Here is a 17,297-nt window from a genome sequence, read left to right as displayed (position 1 = left end):
GTACATCCGTCGAGGAAAATTATCAAACTACATAAATACTGTCATTTGATTTTGATATTATTTTTTTAATCTAGATAAATTCAAAATTAACACCAATGAGTTGACTGATGAACATTATCACATAATTCAGAAAATATAAATAACGACAAATAAAGATAGAATACTATTAACCGCAACATGTAAGTGTAAAAAAAAAAACAACAACAACATTATGATATGGACAATTTAAAATGTGCTTGTTCTATTTTTAAACAAAGAAAACAATCTGTTGTCTTTATTTTTAAGTTATCGTGCCGTGATTTCACCAGTCTGGCCCACTTGGGAGTAGATTTTTCCCCATGTGGCCCCCGATCTAAAATGAGTTTGACACCCCTGACTTAGAGGGAGTTTGACAGAGTCCGCCCTGAGTGCTGCTTGACTAAATTAACGTGAGCCCGTGTTTAGTCTGCAACCGGCAGGATGTCACATGCAACAAAGGTATTGAAATATGGCACCGTTTGATTTTACATCAATCGACGAAATTCGGTACCCGTCCCTACTCACAATTGTTTTCTGTTTGACTACTTTCACTCGGTTAAATCAATTCTAGCATTACACACTGAAGCATTGTAAGTTAATATAGCAAGTGTAAAACACGAACATAACATAGTAGAATAACAGCACTATTATGTACGTTAAAACTTTTATTAACACAGCATGAAGTAGATGATTAGAAATTAATAAATTGGCATGGATGACAGCTGATGACACAAGGTTATTTCCCACAATGAGTATAATTTTCCCATGGCGATCAATAGAAGTAATCGTAGTCTTAAATTAATAATCCCATTAATAGTATATTTATTTATTAATAAGAAATCATTGTTTACATTTATTATTGTGTGCTATTATTTACGGGTGCAACGGTACGTGTATTTGTATTGAACCGTTTCGGTACGGGGGTTTCGGTTCGGTCCGGAGGTGTACCGAACGAGTTTCTACACGAACATATGAAGTAGCCGCCTAAGCTAAAGTCTTAACAAGCTGCTCAGCTTCTTCTGCCTCTGTCTCTGTCAGTCCTCTACACAGCACCCAGCATTGTCCCACCCACACAACCATCTGATTGGTTACAAACAGAGCGGTAACAGCCAATCAGCAGTGCATATTCAGAGCGGTAACAGCCAATCAGCAGTCCGTATTCACAGCGGTAACAGACAATCAGCAGTGCGTATTCAGAGCGCAAGTAGTCAGTGCTTCTGCGGTGGGGTTAGCAGATAGGTGTTTAGCAGGTAAGCATCAGGCAGCGGACTCTCCCCAAAATAAACACCTCCCAGTCAAGTACTAGTAACATCACTATGAGCCCGTTGACCTTCTAGAAACAAACGGCAGCTCAGCTCGCTCGCAATCCTGGCCTAAGGTGAAGGTTAATTCGCTTTTAGCGTAACGTTAGCTCATTTTGCGGTGTGTGTGTGTGTGTGTTACGGACAGCAAAGCCCTGTCTGTCTGTTATTTCACATTACCTTTTTCTGTGTTGATTGAGCTGTGTTGAAGCAGCAAAAAATTACATTATGTTAAATGAAGAGTTTCTGTCTCTGATAGTTGATATAATAATGTAAGTGCATCATTAAGCTTACATGAACTCCATGGTGTTCAGGGATGAATAGTCTCTCCTATTGCTATTGTACTATTTTTTCAGCTATAGTTACATTAATCATTAGTAATGGAGCAGCCTAGTTTTGAATGGCAGGGTCCCTGCTATCACATGTTGATAAAAATATAACATTTACATAATAAAAATCAACTACAGGCTTCCCAGGTGCTGTAATAAATTAAGCGTGATGAGTTGACTTGAAACTGTTTAATGTTGCACTTTTTATATGTAGAAGAAAAGTTTTGTCATTTTATTTAATCTGAGCAACAACTTGAGGCAGTTTAATGTTGATTAACGTGGGCAGAATTATTATAGTGTTCCCATTGTTAAAAAGATAAAGCCAATGTTTACAAATTTGGTAAATAAATAACCAAAAAATTTATATTTTGTTGTATTCTTACTGTACCGAAAATGAACCGAACCGTGACCTCTAAACCGAGGTACGTACCGAACCAACATTTTTGTGTACCGTTACACCCCTACTATTATTTGCTAACTTATTTCCGACAGAAATAAATAACACATTCAAATCTCTAAGGCATATGTGGTTTTATGATTTTTTGTTGCGAAATGAATCAATGCATAAATGATCGTGATAATCGTGATTATTACTCAGACTATAATAATTCAGTCAAAATCTAGAATCGTTCCATCCCTACTCAGTGTCCTGCAGCGTTACACTGCCGACTACTGGCCTGGCATGCACATAAGAGCTGTAGGACAATCCTTCATGTGCGCATGAGGAGACGGTTGTCATGTCAACATACCCTCGACCCCTGACCAACACCATTCATTTCTGATGTTTGTGCAAGAATAACTGACTTTTCTCCACGTCTTCCCCAGAGGACCAAATGTACTTGGCTATGAACCGCTTCCTGCTATCCCGCCAGAGTTTGGACTTATGGAGGCTGCCCACGTTCTTCAGGTTCTTCTATGGCTTTGACCCGGAGGTAAAGCACAACAACAGATTTATTTTCAAACTCCCTTAATACATGTTGACACCAAGCTAATCACACTCAAACTCTGCTTTTAATACTCTGCAAAGTTCAACCTTGATGTGTTTATTTTTTCTTCGGCACCGGCGGATATCACTCCTCTCTGTGACAGGCTTGGCGGTCACTGGTCATGGTCTGCTCACCCTTTTTTCTGTTTGTTTGTTCTGCAGCACAAAAAGCAGCGAGAGTGGATCCTAAGCCTGCTGGAGGAAGGATTAATTGACGGACATTGCTACGATTTATGCAACCAGCAAGGCCTCTTCCAGAGCCTGCTTGGCTTTAGCAGCAGCCCCTTGTGTGACGATGACACTCAGGTACACCCTGTTCTGCTCTGTTGGCATCATCCATACACTCTGTAGGAAAACATGCTAATAAGTCAAGGTCCCCAAATGTCTTTTGACGGACGTAAAATTGTGGCCTGGGCTACAATTTTGAAATGGCCTGCATTCCCTTCATCCCTTCGTTTGATTATTATTATTACAATTATTAATTATTACATCAATTATTACTTACTTATTAATTATTACAATTATTACTTATACAATTATTACAATTATTACTAATTATTAACGGTGATGATTGGTTGTTTGTGTCACTTGATCTGCAATTGTTAGTCTAGATGTTTATCATTATTGACTAAAACAGGGATTGTCACCTAGTCTTCATTGGTCAGTCTACACATCAATCATCATGCACAGAAGCAGGGATGATTGGTCGGTTATGTCGCCTAGTCTTTCATTGGTCAGTCTACATGTCAATCATTACATGCAGAAACAGTGATTTGTTGGTCGTGTCATGGGTCAGTGTACATGTCCATCCTTACAGTGTCTCAGTGATTGGTCGGTTATGTCATTGGTCACCTACTGTATGTCATGTCATTAAGTACACCTCGCAACTCAATTACGTCACCTAGTCTTCATTGGTCAGTCATTACAAGTAGCAATAGTAATTGGGCGGTGACATCGCGTGTCGGTCATAGTCAGTCATTGGTCACTCTACATGTCCGCCATTACACAAAGCAACAGTTATTACTCTCTGCTGAAGCGTAGCTTTTTATAGAAACACATGACTGTTCCCGTCTAGAATTGTTGTCTATTTGGGTCAAATCTGGAGGCTTTTACCTTATTTTTATATTTATTTGTATGGTTCCGTGCTTTGTTTTCTGTTGACAACTGACAACCGTTTCGTCCATCAGAGGCAGATCATCAAGGTGTTGTGTCAGTCTGCACGTGTAGTCAAAGCGGCCTACGAGCTGGGCAGCAATAATGGCCTACTGAGCTGGTTGATACAAATGGTTGAAAAAAGGTAGGTCGACGGTAAATATGGCTTTTAAGTTTCATTGTGGTAGTTATGCTGTTTATTATCGTCCTCAGGAACCTCGAGCAGCATTTGCTGGATTCTGTCATAGACATGCTGCACACGCTGTGGTTCACCAACGTTGAGAAGAAGGAGAAGGCGTTGGAGCAAATAGAAAGTTCCTCACTGGCAGAAACGAAAGTCAAGTGTCTCCCACTCACACTCATCAATGAATTCCAATGCCTGGCTTTAAGTGTGAGCCGGCGCTTGAGGTAAACCATTTAAAGTTAAGTTAAAGTTAAAGTTAAAGTACCAATGATTGTCACACACACACTAGGTGTGGTGAAATTTGTCCTCTGCATTTGACCCATCCCCTTGATCACCCCCTGGGAGGTGAGGGGAGCAGTGGGCAGCAGCGTAGCCGCGCCCGGGAATCATTTTGTGGTGATTTAACCCCCAATTCCAACCCTTGATGCTGAGTGCCAAGCAGGGAGATAATGGGTCCCATTTTTATAGTCTTTGGTATGACCCGGCCGGGGTTTGAACTCACAACCTACCGATCTCAGGGCGGACACTCTAACCACTAGGCCATTTAAAGGGGAACAGCACTTTTTGGGGAATTTTGCCCATCATTCCTAATCCCTATGTGAGACAAGAACTTGTAAGTACTAGGTGGCTTCTAAAGACATCGAAAAACCGCCAACAAAACTTTATTTACATCTTGGGACCTAGGAATGATGTTTGATAAGAAATTATTGAGTTCGAGCCCATTATCGAACCCTCTTATCGAACCGATTCCTTATCAATTCTCTTATCAAATCCAGATAGGTTGTTGTTTATGGAAAAAAAACACAATATTTGGTTAACAAAAGCTCACTTTTATTTTATAAGGAAAAAAAATATATATATATATTGACTGTTGTAATTGTTACCCAAAGTATATTAAGTGGGATTTTTCAGAAAAACAAATATATACAGTAACACAAAAACAACCTGTCTCTGTGATCACTATAAGTGTATAAATAATAATATAGTGTTAAATAAAATCAGTCCCTTGGGCACAAAACTGAAAATAATACAGCTCTCCAAAAAGTGCACTTCTGCTGCTATTGGAACATACTAACTACACACACTATGACACTAAGAACGCCACAGTCATCAATCAACAATTCTGCAGTCCTGGTTGACATAAGAGGTAACCTTATTTTAGCTTAAAGGCTACAAGTGAGCAGATGTGGAAATTAACCGGCAACAGTTAACGTTAGTTACTGACCGGCACTATCACTGGAACTGGGGCTGCAGGTTGAAGCAGAGGAAGAGGGGCGTGCTTCGTCATCTCTGTTGCTGCTTCTCCACGTGTCGAAGACACGACACGGTTCTCGAACGTTCAGGTTATGTGCGGCCTGAACATGTTTGTTGTACTGCTCCCCTCACATGAGAGCGAAGCCTGGCAATAATTGCATATTGCCGTTTCCTCGTCATATTTTTTTGTAAAATTAAGTCATGCCTTGAGGTGTTTTTTCCGGTCCATTATTTTTGGTGCTTGCTGTATCTACCGCCTAATGACTGAGCTACGTCATTTCCTGGGATGTCCCACAGGGTATTTCCTGTGGGACGGGATTCGTTCCCAGGGATTCGAATAAAGAACCAACTCTTTTTCTTTACTATAGTGGCCTCGATAACAGGAACCGGTTCTCAAAAAAGGATTCGAGTCCATGGAATCTGTTCTTTTCTTATCGAACAACCGGGAGAACCGGTTCCGAACATCATCCCTATTGGGACCTGCATATATGCCAAGCAAGAGCGATATTGTCGTCATAAGCTCTAACACAGAGGAACTACTTTTCGTGACATGGCACATTGATCACCAGGAGGTAATTAGTTTTTGCAGCTATTGACATATTGAGCTGCTGAGTTGGTAAAAGTTTGTGCTGGATTATAAATCACGCCTTTCACCTGGAAAGTAGAAGGTTGTGGACATAAACCGAGAAGTTGGTCAACTTTGACATTCAACTTAGACCCGGAGATGGCAAGAAAGACACAAGAAGACCCTTTTTTGCGGTCACTATTTTTTTTTCTTTCTCTGCGTGATCATTATGATTAATTTGTTATCTAAACGGGCAAAACTAGTCTTGTGCTGAAATATATAAACATCCTATTATCATGGAGGTAAATTTGTGTCTCCATTACAAAAGCATTTTTTGGACACTGAATTTTATGTACTGGTAATACATTTTTTCGCATTAGAATTTGGTGAACTGAATTATTTTACGCAAATTATGCTGATAATTTCATTAAATAAAAATTGGTGAGCAAAATTTGTGTGTTTAAAGTTCAGTTTTAAAAAATTAAGTGTGTTGAAATTCAGTGTAAAAAATTCAATGGAGAAATGCTATATTTATATATTGTTAGAACATACATGTCACGGGACTGCAAACTTGACACCTCGTTGGCTGGTTATGAGACAGGATTGATTGTTTCGGTCTTAATTTACCGGAAGTGGGTCTTGAGTTTATTTACGAATATTTCTGCACTGAATTTTAAAACACTGAAGTTTAAAACACTGCATTTTAACTAGGGCTGTCAAAATATCGATTTTCGATTGAATCACGATTCTTATGTGTAACAATTCTTAATAAAAAAAATTTTTTAAAAAACGTTTATTACATTTTTTTACTTTTTTTCTAAAATATGTGCTGTCCAGCCACTTTGGATAGAATGTTGTCAAACAAAACCAGTCTTCTTTTAAGATATACAGATATGTATCAGAGCTGTTTATCTATTTTTAATGGAGGAATGTAGTTAATCATAGACCTTGCACCCAATGTTATTAAAAAAATAATCGTTTTGAATTGATTCTGAATCGAATCGTAACCCCCCAAGAATCTAATCAAATCGTGTGGTGCCCAAATATTCACAGCCCTAATAATAACAAACTGAATATTTGAATGCACAAATTTTGCTCACACATTTTTATTCTGTGAAATTAGCATAATTTGATGTAAAAAAAATCTATTCACAAAATCCAAATGCAGAGAATTCAGTTACATAAATTCAGTGTAAAAAAGGCTTTCATAATAAAGACACATATTAACCTCCATATTGTTTTCTCACGTTCCTAGTTTGTATTTTTTGTTTAGCACTTAACAATAAAGCTACTTGCTGGATCTGCTTATCACTTAACTTCTAAAACGTGTAGATCAGGCCTGGGCAATTATTTTGACTCGGGGAGGACAAATTTACAGAAAAAAATGTGTCTGGGGGCCGGTATATCTATTTTTAGGAAAGCTAATACAAAACCTCACAATAAAGTCTGATTGAATGCTAAAAATGTTATGACAGACCGCCTTAAAAACGGAATGGAATTTTTACATTTTTGTATGAACGATAAAACCCTGAATATTGAGAACATATGAACATCACACGCCCTCTCAATCAACATATTTTACAATCAAGCCAAATGCAACAAACACAGTGAAATATGAACGCGAAAGGTAAAAAAACAAAAAACACCTACAATCTGATACATCTGATACATCACTAAGCTTTAGAACTTTCTTGTAAAAATCATTTCAGGCTGGAAACACTCTGTGGAAACGCTCCCCATCCACATTGCTTGGTGCCTCGTCTGACCTGCTGTGACGTAGATTACCATAGTAACTAGTAGGGTTGTACGGTATACCGGTATTAGTATAGTACCGCGATACTAATGAATCATATTCTGTACCATAACGCCTCTGAAAAGTACCGGTCTGCCACACCCTAAGATTTTTTGTTAAAATAAAGCTAATAATGCATTTTTTTCTGGTCCCCTATATTTAGAAAAGTATCGAAAAGTATCGAAATAATATTGGTATCAGGACAACACTAATCACTAAAATATCATGCAAAAGCGCAGATTCCAACCATTGAAATACTTTGTATAGTTCAAGACTTACGGTCATTAGAAAACATGACTGCACATCATAATGGCAGCTACACTTTCCATCTTAAAGATCTAAAAAAATTATTTGGGAATGTCCGGCGGGCCAGATTGAAAAGCTTAACGGGCCGCGTGTGGCCCCCGGGCCTTAATTTGCCCAGGTCTGGTGTAGATCATCCTCCTTATATTCAGGCTAAAAAAATATACGTTTCTGGATCATCATTCGTCCCAAAATAGTCTCATGAAGTCTGCCATGATTAGGGAAAAGTGAATGTTGGGAAGCATTTGTGAAATCAACATGCGCAAAATGCGCAAAATACCTAAATATAACAGGTTAATATGAATGTTACTACATTACATATTTACTTACAGCATGTATATAAAACCATAACGGAGGTTTTTTAATGTTTTTTAAAATGTTTTATAGGCGGACTGGAGAGACTCTCACTGGCTTTATTGTTAGCTGACTCTTGCTAGCGTTTATTTACGATTTAGAATACATTTAAAAAACGTGTTCTTGTCTCACATAAGGATCGTGAATGATAGGCAAAATCCCCCCCCAAAAAAGTGCAGTTCCCCTCTAAGAGAAGCCTCTCTACCCCCAGAATGCTGAAACAGGTTCTTTGTCTCCTGTCAGGTTGGGCGTGAAGGCAGCTCAGTTCAGCCTGTTCCTGCAAACACTCACCTCCATACTGAAGCATCAGGTCACGGCTCTCCGTGTGGCAGAAGGTGCCCAGCGACTGGTGTTCCCCCCGCAGCCTCTCTCCACTGTCAACGCTCTCGCTCTGCTCCTGTGCTGGACCAGCCTGTCCGGCCACACGGCGCTGCTCGGCCAGATACAGGGCTTGTGTGAAAAGCACAGACTAAAGGAACTGTTGAGTAAGTGACTCTTTCGGCAAAGTTGCCCGTCTGTATTCCTACGTCCTTATGAGTAGAGATGTCTGGATCGTATTTTCCTTTTTTGACCGAGGCTTAACACAGCCGTGTGCCTGTGTTTACGCGTGACAGGTTCCTTCATGCACAATTATTACATTTGCATGTTCCTTGTTACGCGCAGAAGTTGCACTTGTGCCAGAACACAAACTCCAAACCTATCCCCAGTGTGAAGCCGATTCTAAGATACTAATCCTCTCCACCATGGTGGAGAATAAACCGGGTTTCTTTCACGTACCATTATCACTGGAGGACTAGAGCAGGGGTCGGCAACCTTTACCACTCAAAAAGCCATTTTGACAAGTTTCACAAATTAAAGAAAACAATGGGAGTCACAAAACTCTTTCGAAAATTTGAAATGAAATAACACTGCATACAAAGCTTTTTTTGCTTTGTGCTATGTTTTAACCAGGGGTCTCAGGCACACGCCCCGGCCCGCACCTTGATATGAAAATGTAATGTTGGTGCGGCCCGCGAGTTTTAAATGAATGGCGCTTTATAGCGTCATACTTGCCAACCCTCCCAATTTTTCCGGGAGACCCCCGAATTTCAGGCCGTGATGGCACTGCTTTTAGCGCCCTCTACAGTCTGCTCAAACAGCGTACCTGTTCGGCCACGTGTTTAATGAAGCTTCTGCTTGCACACGTAAGTGACAGCGAGGCATACTTGGTCAACAGCCATACAGCTTACACTGACGGTGACCGTATAAAACAACTTTAACACTGTTACATTACAAATATGCGCCACACTGTGAACCCACACCAAAAAAGAATGACAAGCACATTTCTGGAGAACATCCGCACTGTAACACAACATAATAGTCAACATAGTGTCAGTATATGAACAATACTAAAATTATTACATTTAGAGATGTCCGATAATGACTTTTTTGCAGATATTCCGATATTGTCCAACTCTTAATTACCGATTCCGATTTTAACCGATACCGATGTATACAGTCGTGGAATTAACACATTATTATGCCTAATTTTGTTGTGATGCCCCGCTGGATGCATTAAACCATGGGTGTCAAACTCTGGCCCGCCGTGTAATTTCATTTGGCCCTTGAGGCAATATCAAATTAACATTAGAGTTGGCAATGCCGCTGTAACACCGCTTTGTAAGCCGCACAGTTCAATGCATGGGAAAAAAGTAGCGGCTTATAATTTGGAAAATACGATGCTTTAGCTAACTGCTATGAAACATTTTTACTTCTTTAATCTATTGTCAAAGTATCGAAATGGCCCAAATTGTTAATAGGGACATCCCGAAAAAATATTATCTGATTGTTGCTGCACTTTTACTAATTTATGTCCCATTTTTTAATGCTATTTTCCAGTTCAATCCATCATTTTACCACATTCACACACTATATATAATTAATAAAATTTAACATCCAAAGAGCAAATCAGTCAATTTTACCTTGGAAGTTTGATTTTTTTTCCCCCCATTTTTCTCAAACTGTGCGTCCCTTGTAGTCTTTTGCAAAAACAAGACTGATTGAAATGATTAGAAAATGTATTAGAATTGTTTTCTTGATTATAATGTGTTTTATTTCAGCGACTGGTAAAGACAGGATACGGGCGAAAATCTTCCACGCCCGAGCAAAAAAAGCGAAGCTGGTGGAGGAAGCTGAGACAGCGGAACAAAAGCCGAGTCTCCCGACCGAGTGTCGATTGTTTCTCAGCAACATTTTAATGTACTGGCGTCCCGTGTTGGCCGCCACCGCACGCCCACCAAAGGACGCCGAGCACCCCGGTGTGCTGGCTGTCCAAGCGGCCCACCTGGTCACCAAATGGGTCCTGGGGTGCTTGGTGGAGGACGCGTATGACAAAGAGCGCACCAAAAGATTCTTGCTGTGGCTGGAAGACAACGTGCTGAGGCAAGAGGAGATGGTGGACATTCTCCTGCCGGATGCTGGCTTCCAAGCAGACCTGCTTCGCCTCTACCATCGCGTCTGCCAGGCGACTGTTCCAGGGGCGACGGAGAGCTTCCGCCTGTTCACGGACATCATGATTCGCTTACTGGAGAGACGAGGGAAACTTCCGGAGAAGCACGGGGCCATCGTCTCTGCTTGCCGGCCAGAAGACGCCAAAGATCAGTGGAAAAGGGGTAAGAAACCTTTTAGCGTTAGAGCATGTGTTGCTCGGTTTATAATTGTTCTTTGTGCTACTACCGTATTTACCGGACTATAGAGCGGTATATAAGCACCAGTGATGTGCAATACCATTGATTTGCTTTACGATCCGATACCAGGTAAAATTCAGGCTGGTATCAGCGATACTTTGTGCAAATATACTGAACGTGTCTGCTAAAGTTTTAAAAGTTGTGTATTTTCAAATAACATATCCATCTAAAAAATCAACAGTATATACAAAAGAGCAAAACTTTGTAATGTAATTAGAAAAAGCTTAATTTTTTTAATCAAAAATGATAAAACAGTCACCTCTAACACAGACTTTTGTCTTTACATATATATAATATCTGTTTTTAATAGAGATGTCCGATAATATCGGCCTGCCGATATATGCGTTAAAATGTAATATCGGAAATTATCGGTATCAGGTTTTTTATTATCGGTATCGTTTTTTTTAATTTTATTTATTTATTTATTTTATTAAATCAACATAAAAAACACAAGATACTCTTACAATTAGTGCACCAACCCAAAAAACCTCCCTCCCCCATTTACACTCATTCACACAAAAGGGTTGTTTCTTTCTGTTATTAATATTCTGGTTCCTACATTATATATCAATATATATCAATACAGTCTGCAAGGGATACAGTCCGTAAGCACACATGATTGTGCGTGCTGCTGGTCCACTAATAGTACTAACCTTTAACAGTTAATTTTACTAATTTTCATTCATTACTAGTTTCTATGTAACTGTTTTTATATTGTTGTACTTTGTTTTTTATCCAAGAAAATGTTTTTAATTTATTTATCTTATTTTACTAATTTTTTTAAAAAGTACCTTATCTTCACCATACCTGGTTGTCCAAATTAGGCATAATAATGTGTTAATTCCACGACTGCATATATCGGTTATCGGTATCGGTTGATATCGGTATCTGTAATTAAAGAGTTGGACAATATCGGAATATCGGCAAAAAGCCATTATCGGACATCCCTAGTTTTTAACATTTTAAAAAATATATATATTTATCAAAATGGCCGCTTCATACTTGACTTTTCAGTAAGCTGCCCTTGGTGGAAAAAGTTTGGACACCTCTGATCGAAAATATTAGAAGCTCTCAAAATAAAAATAAAATATACTTAAAATATAAATCAAGTTTTGTTGGTTAACTAAAAAATTAAATAATACTAATTTATGAATTAATTTGAAAAAATACAACAACCATAATAAATAGTGTTAAATGTGGAACTGAACATTAATATTATTGAACGGGTGGAATGTTTGACACACATTGTATTATTATTTTTATTCTATTCTTAAAGGGAAAAAACAATAGTACAAATGTAAGAAAGAAATGTAATGAGAAAAAGCTGAAGTGTTCTAACTAATAATGAATAATAATGTACTTAGTCACCTATAACACATAGCTGACACAATATCTGTATTTTGCATTTTTTTAGTTAAAAATATATCAATGAGAAAAAGCTTGAATTTTAAAATCAATAATAATACACTTAATGACCTATAACACAAAGTTTTGTCTTTAAATATATATAATATCTGTTTTTAGCAATTTTTATATGTGTGTATATATATATGTGTGTGTGTGTGTGTGTGTGTGTATATATATACACACATATATATATATATATATATATATATACACACATATATATATATATATACACACATATATATATATATATATACACACATATATATATATATATACACACATATATATATATATATATATACACATATATATATATATATATATATATATATATATATATATATATATATATATATATATATATATATATATATATGTGTATATATATATATATATATATATCAAAATGGCTGCTTCATACTTGACTTTTCAGTATGCGGCCCTTGGTGGAAAAAGTTTGGACACCTCTGATCGAAAATATTAGAAGCTCTCAAAATAAAAAATAAAATATACTTAAAATATACAACAACAAAGTTTAGTTGGTTAACGAAAAAAAAAAATACCGATCTATGAAGTCATTTAAAAAATTACAACAACCATAACAAACAGTGTTAAATGTGGAACTGAACATTAATTTTTTCGTACGGGCGGAATTTTTGACACACGAGGTTATGCAGTTAAACAATTGTTTTATTATTATTTTTATTCTAATCTTAAAGGGAAAAAAACGATAGTAAAAATGTAAGAAAGAAATATAATGAGAAAAAACTGAAGCGTTCTAACTAATAATGAATAACAATGTACTTAGTCACCTATAACAGTGGTCCCCAACCACCGGGCCGCGGCCTGGTACCGGTCCGCGGACCGATTGGTACCAGGCCGCACAAGAAATTTAAAAAAAAACAAACAAAAAAACAATTTTGTTTATTTTTTTTATTTTTTAGTTAAATCAACATAAAAAACACAATATATACATTATATATCAATATAGATCAATACAGTCTGCAGGGATACTGTCCGTAAGCACACATGATTATATTTCTTTATGAAACCCCCCCTCCACCCCCGGGACAAATTTTCAAGCATTGACCGGTCCCCAGCTACAAAAAGGTTGGGGACCACTGACCTATAACACATAGCTGACACAGGGGATACAATAGCTACCCGCTAACAGCCAACAGCTAACTAGCACTCCTGAATGTAAACAAATGGGTGGATCTACACAGATATCGACTGTAACGATACCAATTACAAGACCCGTATATAGTCGATACTACAAAACCCAAAACCAGTGAAGTTGGCACTGGTTGGCACTGGCTGGTAAATAAAAACAGAATACAATGATTTGCAAATCCTTTTCAACTTATATTCAATTGAATAGACTGCAAAGACAAGATATTTAATGTTCCAACTGAGAAACTTAATTTTTTTTTTTCAAATAATAATTAACTTAGAATTTAATGGCAGCAACACATTGCAAAAAAGTTGTCACAGGGGCATTTTTACCACTGTGTTACATGGCCTTTCCTTTTAACAACACTCAGTAAACGTTTGGGAACTGAGGAGACACATTTTTGAAGCTTCTCAGGTGGAATTCTTTCCCATTCTTGCTTGATGTACAGCTTAAGTTGTTCAACAGTCCGGGGGTCTCCGTTGTGCTATTTTAGGCTTCATAATGCGCCACACATTTTCAATGGGAGACAGGTCTGGACTACAGGCAGGCCAGTCTAGTTTTTCGTTTTTTTAATTGCATCACAGAAAATAAAGAACTTTATCACAATATTCTAATTTTCTGAGACAGTCCTGTACACTGTTTCAATGTCCATTTCTCAGATGATATAATTGTTGATGACTGAAGTGCTGATATCAACCAAACCTAACCGCCCCCAGTATTGTAAATAATGTAAATAATTCAATGTATATACTCTGATGATTAACTTGTGTGATGACTGTACTATGCTGATAGTATACACTACCGTTCAAAAGTTTGGGGTCACATTAAAATGTCCTTATTTTTCAATGACGATAACTTTAAACTAGTCTTAACTTTAAAGAAGTACACTCTATACCAGGGGTCACCAACATGGTGCCCGCGGGCACCAGGTAGCCCGTAAGGACCAGATGAGTAGCCCGCTGGCCTGTTCTAAAAATAGCTCAAATAGCAGCACTTACCAGTGAGCTGCCTCTATTTTTTTAAATTTTATTTATTTACTAGCAAGCTGGTCTCGCTTTGCTCGACATTTTTAATTCTAAGAGAGACAAAACTCAAATAGAATTTGAAAATCCAAGAAAATATTTTAAAGACTTGGTCTTCACTTGTTTAAATAAATTCATTATTTTATTTTATTTTTTGCTTCTTATAACTTTCAAAAAGACAATTTTAGAGAAAAAATACAACCTTAAAAATTATTTTAGGATTTTTAAACACATATACCTTTTTACCTTTTAAATTCCTTCCTCTTCTTTCCTGACAATTTAAACCAATGTTCAAGTAAATTTATTTTTTATTGTAAAGAATAATAAATACATTTTAATTTAATTCTTCATTTTAGCTTCTGTTTTTTCGACGAAGAATATTTGTGAAATATTTCTTCAAACTTATTATGATTAAAATTCAAAAAAAATTATTCTGGCAAATCTAGAAAATCTGTAGAATCAAATTTAAATCTTATTACAAAGTCTTTTGAATTTCTTTGAAAAAAATTTGTTCTGGAAAATCTAGAAGAAATAATGATTTGTCTTTGTTAGAAATATAGCTGGGTCCAATTTGTTATATATTCCAACAAAGTGCAGATTGGATTTGAACCTTTTTAAAACATGTCATCAAAATTCTAAAATTAATCTTAATCAGGAAAAATTACTAATGATGTTCCATAAATTATTTTTTTAAATTTTTTCAAAAACATTCGAATTAGCTAGTTTTTCTATTTATAAATAGTTGATTTATATAGGCTAGTAAGGTAAAGTTTTGTACCTGACAAGTTTCGGCTATCTTGCTTCTGCTTCTAAATACACATTAGTAGGCTAAATGAACCTCTTTAACATAGTTTTTCTATTCTTTTTTTCGGTTTAATTTTGAATTTTAAAGAGTCGAAATTGAAGATGGACTATGTTTCAAAATGTAATTGTCATTTTTTGTGTTTTCTCCTCTTTTAAACCATTCAATTAAGTGTAAATATCATTAATTATTAATAATAACATAGAGTTAAAGGTAAATTGAGCAAATTGGCTATTTCTGGCAATTTATTTAAGTGTGTATCAAACTGGTAGCCCTTCGCATTAATCAGTACCCAAGAAGTAGCTCTTGGTTTCAAAAAGGTTGGTGACCCCTGCTCTAAACATTGCTAATGTGGTAAATGACTATTCTAGCTGCAAATGTCTGGTTTTTGGTGCAATATCTACATAGGTGTATAGAGGCCCATTTCCAGCAACTATCACTCCAGTGTTCTAATGGTACAATGTGTTTGCTCATTGGCTCAGAAGGCTAATTGATGATTAGAAAACCCTTGTGCAATCATGTTCACACATCTGAAAACAGTTTAGCTCGTTACAGAAGCTACAAAACTGACCTTCCTTTGAGCAGATTGAGTTTCTGGAGCATCACATTTGTGGGGTCAATTAAACGCTCAAAATGGCCAGAAAAAGAGAACTTTCATCTGAAACTTGACAGTCTATTCTTGTTCTTAGAAATGAAGGCTATTCCACAAAATTGTTTGGGTGATCCCAAACTTTTGAACGGTAGTGTATATTTGTACCATGAATTGATTCACCTGGACCCCGACTTAAACAAGTTGAAAAACCTATTTGGGTGTTACCATTCAGTGGTCAATTGTACGGAATATGTACTGTACTGTGCAATCTACTAATAAAAGTCTCAATCAATCAATCAATCAATCAAAAACCGAGTCATAAACCCTTAAAAAGATTTATCAACACACCTTTAATTGCTTCTTGTGTTCTTTCTTTTTCCTTCTAGAAGCGGGCCTGTCCCTCCTGTCTTTGTACATCCACGAGGTGTGGAGCGGACACGACTCGGCGCAACTCTTCCTGTCTCACGTCGCCATGGTGACCGGCGACAGTCATAAGCGGGGAGAAAGCGGAAAAGCGCCTCAGACCGAATCGGCAATCAGGGACGTCTGCCGGGACTTGATGCACGTTAGATGAATCTTTGCTTCTTGGAAAAGTCAAATGTGAGCTTTTCAGACCAAAACAATGATCCTGTACTTGAAAATGCCATTTGCCATGTTTTATTAGATGAAAGTGGATGATCTGGGTCTCCTTTGACGTCCGCGCCTGGGACTCCTGCAAGGAAAGGAGGCAGACATGTCTCCTACATTTGTATGTTTTTGCATCTTTTTGAGGACAACTCACCAAGGCAAGGGCCAAGTGCCTGATATTAGGTTCAAAGTGAGGAAAAGGACTCCCACAAAAGCCGCCAGGATGATCCAAAATACAATAACAACCGAGTCTGGAAGGTGAGGGATTAGTGCGGCACACAAGAAATAAACAAAATGTCTATTTTTGAAATAAAGCCACTTACATTTATTGTATTTCAACTTGCTCTCATCCACAATGACTGGATCTACATAGCCGTAGTAGTACTCCCATCCATCCAAGACAACAGCGCTGGAATTCTCCATTACATAGATGATGAAATAAGGAAGAGTGATGCTGTCCCACCAAGAGTTTAGTAGAAATGAAGCCCAGGCGTGTTGTGACGAGAGAACGCTGGCCTTCACTCCTTTCAGGGTCACTTCTGTGTGCAGAAGAGGGGATTACTTGATTATTTCCTGTAAGTTTACATTATCAATTATTATTCGTAAGTGATTCCACTGCAATTCAATTATGTTGTGTATTTTTTGTTTATTTTTAGTAGGGTTTGTTTTAAGTAGGGTTAGGGTGAGCGCTTTTCTCTAGTGACTCA

The 17,297-nt window shown here is 37.4% G+C and overlaps 1 protein-coding gene across 2 annotated transcripts in view; it reads left to right on the top strand.

The window, feature by feature from the left end:
- The window catches only part of urb1 (URB1 ribosome biogenesis homolog), an 86,242-nt gene extending 69,312 nt beyond the window's left edge, over nucleotides 1–16,930 (top strand). The window contains exons 32-39 of one of the 2 annotated variants that reach the window (XM_062060851.1): nucleotides 2,474–2,580; nucleotides 2,796–2,939; nucleotides 3,821–3,930; nucleotides 3,999–4,193; nucleotides 8,481–8,722; nucleotides 10,337–10,888; nucleotides 16,350–16,563; nucleotides 16,628–16,930. In XM_062060851.1, the coding sequence (XP_061916835.1) occupies nucleotides 2,474–2,580; nucleotides 2,796–2,939; nucleotides 3,821–3,930; nucleotides 3,999–4,193; nucleotides 8,481–8,722; nucleotides 10,337–10,888; nucleotides 16,350–16,537 (1,538 nt within the window). In that variant the 3' untranslated portion in view covers nucleotides 16,538–16,563; nucleotides 16,628–16,930. Of the gene's footprint in view, nucleotides 1–2,473; nucleotides 2,581–2,795; nucleotides 2,940–3,820; nucleotides 3,931–3,998; nucleotides 4,194–8,480; nucleotides 8,723–10,336; nucleotides 10,889–16,349 lie in introns of both variants that reach the window. The other variant, XM_062060850.1, reaches the window with a different exon arrangement.
- Nucleotides 16,931–17,297: the final 367 nt, after the last annotated feature.

The sequence above is a fragment of the Entelurus aequoreus genome, linkage group LG10, assembly GCF_033978785.1.
Source record: "Entelurus aequoreus isolate RoL-2023_Sb linkage group LG10, RoL_Eaeq_v1.1, whole genome shotgun sequence".
In the NCBI taxonomy this organism is placed as follows: Eukaryota; Metazoa; Chordata; class Actinopteri; order Syngnathiformes; family Syngnathidae; genus Entelurus; species Entelurus aequoreus.
This window is presented reverse-complemented; position numbering and strand designations above follow the sequence as displayed.